The sequence below is a fragment of the Solea solea genome, chromosome 13 (genome assembly GCF_958295425.1).
Source record: "Solea solea chromosome 13, fSolSol10.1, whole genome shotgun sequence".
Classification (NCBI taxonomy): domain Eukaryota; kingdom Metazoa; phylum Chordata; class Actinopteri; order Pleuronectiformes; family Soleidae; genus Solea; species Solea solea.
The window spans coordinates 2,293,951-2,302,275 of NC_081146.1; the positions used below are offsets into that span (position 1 = coordinate 2,293,951).

General features: G+C 38.7%; 1 protein-coding gene and 1 long non-coding RNA gene across 3 annotated transcripts; one reads left to right on the forward strand and one right to left on the reverse strand.

Annotated features, from left to right (window-relative positions):
- The first annotated feature begins 583 nt into the window (after positions 1 to 583).
- LOC131471201 (trypsin-like) lies at positions 584 to 5,025 on the forward strand. The gene is made up of 6 exons (XM_058647592.1): positions 584 to 649; positions 777 to 933; positions 2,504 to 2,602; positions 2,687 to 2,850; positions 3,790 to 3,926; positions 4,683 to 5,025. Exons 1-6 carry the CDS (start codon positions 610 to 612, stop codon positions 4,833 to 4,835), a joined length of 750 nt encoding a protein of 249 aa, XP_058503575.1. The 5' UTR covers positions 584 to 609; the 3' UTR covers positions 4,836 to 5,025.
- A 13-nt stretch (positions 5,026 to 5,038) lies between these two features.
- LOC131471203 (uncharacterized) lies at positions 5,039 to 7,759 on the reverse strand. Of its 2 annotated transcripts, XR_009241986.1 has the most exons (4): positions 7,387 to 7,759; positions 7,161 to 7,216; positions 6,065 to 6,160; positions 5,039 to 5,789 (listed from the first exon to the last, which is right to left on the reverse strand). It is a non-coding gene; the product is annotated as an uncharacterized LOC131471203 (long non-coding RNA). The 2 variants fall into 2 exon arrangements; XR_009241985.1 differs by having other exon boundaries at positions 5,039 to 6,160; positions 7,387 to 7,745.
- Positions 7,760 to 8,325: the final 566 nt, after the last annotated feature.

Genomic DNA, 8,325 nt, shown 5'->3' on the forward strand with positions numbered 1-8,325 from the left:
GTTTGGGCACCTAAATAAAAGTGTCTATATTTATTTGATGTCTGCAAATCTCCTCTCAGTAATACTGTCATTACAAACAACACAACAGAATGACTCCAACTTTACATATTAGAGCTACAAGGCTTCCGTATGAAAGAAAGATAAAAGAAGAAAAATGGTTAATTTTCTTCTTCTCAGACCACAGATGAGTTCTTTCTCACCTCTCTTATCATAACTCTCATTCAAGGGCAAACGCAAAGCCGAGGGCAGAGCCATGAACAACATCAATTTGATCTTTAACAAACTGACCTGATTGCTTTATCAATCGGGAGTTATATAACTGTGCCCACAATTTTATGTTGTGGCCAACAATGAGTGACCAATAAGAGAAACTCAGACAGCTGTTAAAAACACTTCCACAGGCGAAGTCTCACCACGATGGGGTAGAATTGGCTTGATAAGCTTGATAAGAGAGTATATCTGAGTTCATGCTTGTTGCCAAGTGGACACAGATGGGGTCAACAGAAAAGGAGGCTGGCAGTGGGGGCGAGTGGGTTAGGTCGAGTCCTGGTGGGATATAAATATGAGCTGGGAAAAGTTCAGGTGTCTTCTGATCATTCACCAGACACCATGACACTGCTGGCTCTGCTGCTGATGATCGGAGCTGCCGGTAAAGTCGCACAAAGACACACTTTTACAAAGATGATTACACATATGAGAACACATACAACCAATGCCAAATTGAGGATAACGTCTAAGTATTCTAATGTGTGTGTGTATGTGTGTTTGTGAGACAGTGGCAGTTCCCCGTGAGGATGGACGCATCATCGGTGGGCAGGATTGTGAGCCTCACTCTCGTCCATACATGGCCTCCCTCAACTATGGCTACCACTTCTGTGGTGGAGTACTCATCGGCAAGCAGTGGGTGCTCTCTGTCGCCCACTGCTGGTACAAGTAAGTGTGTATTAGAATTAGAATTAGTTTTATTGGCACACACCGATTAGTAACAGTGAATTTAAACTCTAGCAGCCAGCATGTCCATGTGTGATATTTGGGTTCACATATGGGTCCCAAGCAGGTTTGTCCGTGGTTTCCATGGTGGGCCAACCTGTGTTTGCCCACACAGGCTTCCTAGGTGGGGCCCACCATGTTCCTGAGATCATATGAAGCCCTGGTAAGGGTATTAAGTGGGCATGGGCTTCACATGGGCAAACTAATGACCCATATTGTCAACCTAAATATAACCTTTATGGGGGCCCACATGGGGCCACATGGTTGGTGTAGCGGTTAACACTCTTGCCTTTGAAGCAAGAGTTAGCGACCCGGTTGGAACAAGGGCTTTTCTGCATGGAATTTGCATGTTCTCTCCGTGTGTGCGTGGGTTTTCTCCACGTTCCCCAGTTTCCTCTTCAAAAACAAGCAGATTTGAGCAAATTGGACACATTAATTGACCGTGAGTGGATGGTTGTTTGTCTCCAAGTGGCCCTGTGATGGACATGCGATCTGTCTGAGTGTACCCTGCCTTTTGCCCTGTGTCAGCTGGAATTGGCTCCAGTGCCCCCGCCCCTATGACCCTCATGTGGAGGATAAAGTGGTAGAAGGGACCCACATGGACATTCTGGCTTTTTACTCACCTGTGAATCACCAGTAGTGAACACACACAAACCAGGGGCAGGAGCAGTGGGCAGCACTTATCTGCTCCTGGGAAGGAATAGTGGAGTATGTGCCTTGCTCAGGGGCCCCCCAGGACTTGACCCTTTCGGGAATTGAACTTGTACCCTCCGGTTACAACCCTAATTCCTTTATTTATCTATATTTATAGCGTAACACTATACACTAATAGGTACACTGTGTAAGACATTTATTATATTAAGACATAATCCAGTGTACTCCTAGTGCCGGTCCCAAGCCCTGGATAAATGGGAGGGTTCCGTCAGGAAGGACATCTGGCGTAAAATCTTTGCCATATCAAAAATGCTGATCATCCACACACAAAAAAAAATCAAGTAAATTAAATAAAATATAATAAAAATAAAATAAAATAAAGTGACCAATGGAGGATAAAAATGCTTCATACAACTAGTTAATTCATGCAGTATAAATTATAATTCAAATGTAATGCAAACTCTGTTCATGTTTTGGTCTGTTGCTTCACCCAATAACACAGATCGTAGCACTTTGACACGGTGGTTACAAGAAGAGTTACACAAACACAGCAAAGTGAAGCTTTGAGTTGTAAATGACAAACATTACCAAAACTAAAACACCCCACTACCCCTCTCAAAATCATCTTAAACCAAAAACACAGGATTTTTTTTTTTTTAATTAGGGAGCGTATTAGAGATTGCAGAAAATGCTAACCCTGTTATAGAACAATGAAAATTAACCCTTTAGACTCACTGTTTATACAATATGGCAGTTATGTACTGTATGTGTGTGCCTGAATACAGTGTAATGCATGAAGCACAGCTGCAAAATGTACAGGACGCTCTGCTTCTCTTGCATATTTAACCTCTCGTCTCAGTCCCTATGCCATGCAGATCCTACTGGGAGAACATGATTTGCGAGTATTTGAAGGTACTGAGCAGCTCATGAAGACGGAGAACATCATCTGGCACCCTGAGTGAGTAGAAAAAAACAAACCCAACCATCTCTGAGAATCATTTCCATTCTTTATTGACCATTTGTCTCCTTTGAATATGAGCAGTTATAACTATCAGACTCTGGATTATGACATCATGCTGATCAAGCTCTTCCACCCTGTGGAGGTGACTGAGGCAGTCGCTCCCATACCGTTACCCACAGGCTGCCCCATGGGAGGGCTCCCCTGCTCTGTGTCTGGCTGGGGAAATACTGCCATGGGCGACCAGGGTGGGTTTTAACAGAGATTTTTTTTTTTTTCAAAAAGTGAATGGTAAATGGTTTGTATTTATTAAGTGCTTCTCGAGTCTTGATGACTGCTCAAAGCTGCTTTAAACTACAGATATTGCTTGTCACCCATTCGTGCTGTGCATCTATGTGCAGCACATTCTCTATCACACATCTTTCGTACCCATTCACACGTTACCAGTACAGCTGTTAAGTGTCTTGCCCAAAGACACACTGACATGTAGACCAGCGGAACCGGGAATCGACCCCACATCCTTCCCATTGAAAGATGACTCGCAGTACCACTGAGCCATCACCACACATAAAGTTAAAGTACTAATATCATTACTAAATAATTTTTTCCCTGCATTGGCACCAGCTCTCAATGAAACCATAGGAAAACACATTGAAAAACAGATTTTTGCAACAACAAACGGCTCACTTGTTGAAACTGGTGTCTGCTTAAGTCTAAAATGTTTTAAGAGTACTTTTACCACTTAATCTTGCCATGTGACAGGCTTTTTTACCTGGAAACTGACATCTGTGTCACTCCCCACACCAAAGTCCATGGAGAAAATCAGCAATTGTACACAAAAATAGCACATTTCAACTCACAGGTTGTGTTGAATCACGCTAAAAATGGATTTCTCTACTGAGTTCGTTTTAAAATATGCTATAGAAATCAATTTTACTTACTTACCTATTATGGACTTGAGTGTGGAGAGTGAGGGGATAACAGACAATCAGTTGTAGGCCGTGAATGCTATTTAACACTGAGATTACTATACTATATTTTTTGTTTTTTGGTTATTTTTCAGATATTTAATGTTTCACAATCAGTTTAGAATCATTACAGAAGAATAGATTTTTTTTTTGGTGACAAATACAAAAATGTATAGCACTATATATTTTGTAAAAAGTCTCTGCTGTGCCGGGTTACAGTGGACATGCCCCGTCGTCTGCAGTGTCTGGACGTGCCTGTAATTGATGATGAAGTGTGTGAAGAGGCCTATCCGGGCATGATCACCAGGAGGATGATGTGTGCTGGAACCATGGACGGAGGCAGAGATGCCTGCAATGTGAGTTTGACTTATTTACTTTCCATAACTGTGCACTTACAGTAAAAAAAATGAAAAAAGAAACAATACTAAATCCCTTTTATATACTGTATAATATAATTACTGTGCATTTACAGTACAACGCAGTATTAATATAGGAAACACTGCTAAATTACAATAATATGGTAGAACTGCGAAGTTACAGTTAAAAAGTATATATACAAAATACTGCTAAATCACAGTGTCAGTGTCTGGTATAACTGTTAAGTTACAGTAACAAAACAATATTTATAAAGGCAATTGTACAGTTATATACAGTGTAACATTAGTATGACATAATACCATAGTTTCAGTAAAATGCAATATTTATGTCGGAAAGTTCTGCTCAGTCACATGTTTCATAACTGAAGTTACAGTAAAAAAAAGTATTTACACAAGATTCAGAAAATATTGCTAAATCATTGTTATATACTTTACAGAAGTATTAAGCAACAGTATAAGATAGTATTTGTATAGGAAATACTGCCAAATCACAGCAATATGGCACAACTGAAGTAACAGTAAATCACATTTATGTAATGTATGGCATGATTACTATATGAACAATTAGACATATTACAGTATAATAAAGTAATTATACAGGAAAAATACTGCTAAATCACAATAGCCTATGGCACAATTTACAGACACCAATTTGCTGTGCTTATACACTCACAGTAATTTACTGTAAGTAATGCAACATCTGTGAATGAAGAGAGAGCTGCTCTTTTTTGTCAGGGTGACTCCGGCAGCCCTCTGGTGTGTCTCGGAGAAGTCTACGGCCTTGTGTCATGGGGTCAGGGATGTGCTCTACCCAACTACCCCGGCGTCTACGTCAAAGTCTGCGAGTTCCTCTACTGGATTGAAGACGTTCAGGCAGCCAATCCCTGAAGAAAGTCTCCCCTCCTCACTTCTTCCATTTGGTTCCCTGTCAATTACCACGTATCACCTGTATCGCTCTCTGGTGCCTCTTCTTCTTTGTAATCTTTCTCTCATATTCATCCAGTCTCAACACACATGTGCACAAAAGCACAATAAAACCATTCGGTTGTGTACTCACTTTTTATTCGTCTGTGCATGTTTTCAGGTTGATAATAATAACAAGTATTTGTCAGTTACAAAATAGTTTAGTTTTGAATTGATATTTAGGACTCTATTTACCTACGCATACATACAACAACAGTAGGTTACTGTTTTTCTCAAAGTAGAGACTATACCTCTATCCAGCCACATGTGTCTATTCTATATGTGTTAGGAAATTAGCCACACATATGAAGAATGTATTCTCTTGTTGTTTATTTATTATGTAGAATGTTCATACCACCTCAATAAGCTATCCACCTGTAAAATATGTCCATAATCTGTCAAATATTCTGTAAATTAGCATTTATCCATATGTCTCTTAATATAGTGTATTCACTGCACCTTATCTGTATATAATAATCTGCACAATATACTTGTATTTATAACGCTCATTTATATTCACATTTGTTCTTTATATTTATACTTATCCATAGAACAAATCTACTTCTGTACATATATATTCACATTCTGCTTGTTGCACTTCTGGTGAGATGCAAACCTCATTTCGTTACCCGAAACTTGTATTTGAGTAATGACAATAAAGTTGAATCTCATCTCATCTAATCTCATCTCATCTCATATAGAATACAAACATGATCCACATATGAAATACGATAATCTCAATACAATAAGAGAACAACATGAAATGATGAGGTAGCACCAGACCAAGGTGTTTGATTTATTTCATTGATTTCTGTAATTGAGGGAAGGAGAAGAAAGTGCGTTCCATATGTAGTCGGAATTTCTCGGAGCAACCTCACGCTGTAAAAGGAACGCAGCTTTAATTTAATAATGAGTGGTTGATCTAACGTGGAGAGAATGGCAGTGTGATTATTAAACAGTAGCGGGCCTCAGTGGTCAAGATTTCTGTCTCACCCACACTGTCCTAATATCAATATCAATATGACGCCCCAAAGCATTTTAGGGCTGAATTCTTGCAACAGCATACAGTATCTCCTCACATCTATCTTTCTTTTTATTTAAAGAGTCTTTTTTTGTCTTTTTTTGTCACGATGACATTGTTCTTGTTATCTCACCCAGACTTAGTCTGTCTTTTCTGGGTCCAGTTCTCCTTTCATCCTTGCCTTTGTGTCTTCTTCTTTCGTTGGCTGGGTGCGAGGGTGTGAAGCCACCTGTGTGCAAACACAAAAGACATCATCCACAAATGTAAGAATCACATGTATAGACTACTAACACGTTACTTAATTGCATACCATTATAAAAAAATATATTATATATATATATAAAATATATTAAATTTCACTTTAAAGCCTGTTTAAAATAAATTGAAGCAAATAAAAAACACTAATCTATAGTCCCAATGACTGTGTTCAAAGTGATATTGAATTAAAGGGCTCATTCTGGTTTCATTATGGTTACATCAGGTAGTGACACATCACAAATCAGCGCTAACAAAAGTCTGACCTAATTAAATGTATACCTACTTAAGTCTATAATTTATATTTAAGATATATTATATCATAATTTCTGGGTGGAAACTGGAGTTTGTGTTCACACTCTAGACCAAACTCCATAGAAAAATGCCCAGATTTTACATCACAGCATACAGTAGTTGTTGATTCACTGCTGCCTCTTTCAGTAAGTTCACATGAGTTGTTTTGTAACTTCAGTGTTTGAAGTTGTTTCAACTTTATTAAAGAAGCAAAAGTACCAAATGAGGCAGCATTAGGACATGAAGGGGAATAAGCAAACTAAAATTTCAAGTTAGAATAGAATAGAATAGATAAAACATCTCAAGATCTCCTAGAATAGAGTAAAATACAATAGAATTGAAACTTTGTTGTCATTGCACCTCAATAAAACAATGAGATTTGTTGTGCAATCAAAAGGAAAACACACACATATATGTTTCGATAAAATAAAATATTTTAGATTCAATAAAGCAACATAACAAGAGTTATAGAAGTTAGGTGGATATAGATTCTGTGTCTGTGGTCTTCATGAATATTTATCTTTGTCTTGTTATGAGTTCTCCCAGTACTTTGAAACCTTGCTTGTATTGGTTTCTATAGAGGAGCACAAGAGACAGTTTTTGTACCCACACACATCAATTAATTTCAACGCTGTATGTGCACAGTTCGGGATACAAGGTTACAACATTCCAGAACTTACTGTCAGCACCTTGCTGGGATGAAGAAGGTAACTTTGCTTCTGGCAGGTATTCAGCACTGCAACAATGCAAAAGGAAGTTGAATTAAACCACCTCATCAGCATTCCTACTCTACATTTTGACGCATGACAGCCTTTTATGATGATTACTAACAGTGAAAATGTGCAGAGTCAGGTGGAAAATACAGGTTTATTAGAGTGAGCCTCAGTGGAGACCACTGTCAGTTACCTGTGAGAGAATGTGTTTGACAAAGGCTCCCTCAGCACACGAGTGTAATCTTCCTCCTCACTGCTGTGTGATGCCTCTATCTGATGCCTACAGGAAACAACATTTTAAAGTCACACGTGTATGCAGTTCTTCAAGAACTGTTGTATACATGAATGGTTCTCAAAGTTAAAGGCCTTAGGATTACTCCAGGTGCTTTTGTTGTCCTGTTTTCTTGGGCTTTTAATTCTTTGTGTCATGGTTATAGAGCTCCAATAACTGACATCACACAACCAAGGTAACATCCTCTGGCAGGAAACAATGCTGCTCACCTCTATAGACGTATATACTAGACCAATACCACCTGAGAAAATATTGCATAACACCAACGTTAAAATACAGTGGTGCAAATAGTCCGAGCAAAGTCAGCTCCAGACTTTTCACAGGAGGCAGATTTAAGATAATTTGCTCTGTCATCATTCTCCTATTCCTCACATGTACGGGCGATGGTAGCTCAGAGTCATCTTTCAACTCGAAGGTTGTAGGTTTGATTCCCAGTTCTGCTAGTCTACATGCCAATGTGTCCTTGGGCAAGACACTTAACCCCATGTTGCTCCTGACGGCTGTTCCAGCAGCGTGTGGATGGTTATGAAAGATGAGTGTGTGCTGCACATAGTTGCGCTGTATGAAAATGTGAGTGAATGGCAAAACTGTAGTTTAAATCAGTTTTGAGTGGTCATTAAGACTAAAAAGCGCTATATAAATAATACAGACCCTATACTTTACACACTGGTTTAGTGAAATTAGATTATGGTGGAGTGAAAGATAAGGTGACTCTAATCATTATTATTATTATTTTTATTATTATTGTTGTTATTATTTTTATTATTATTGTTATTATTTATTAATTGTTTAATTTTCTACACACTCCACTCTGATCACAGTACCACCAGAGGAAACTTG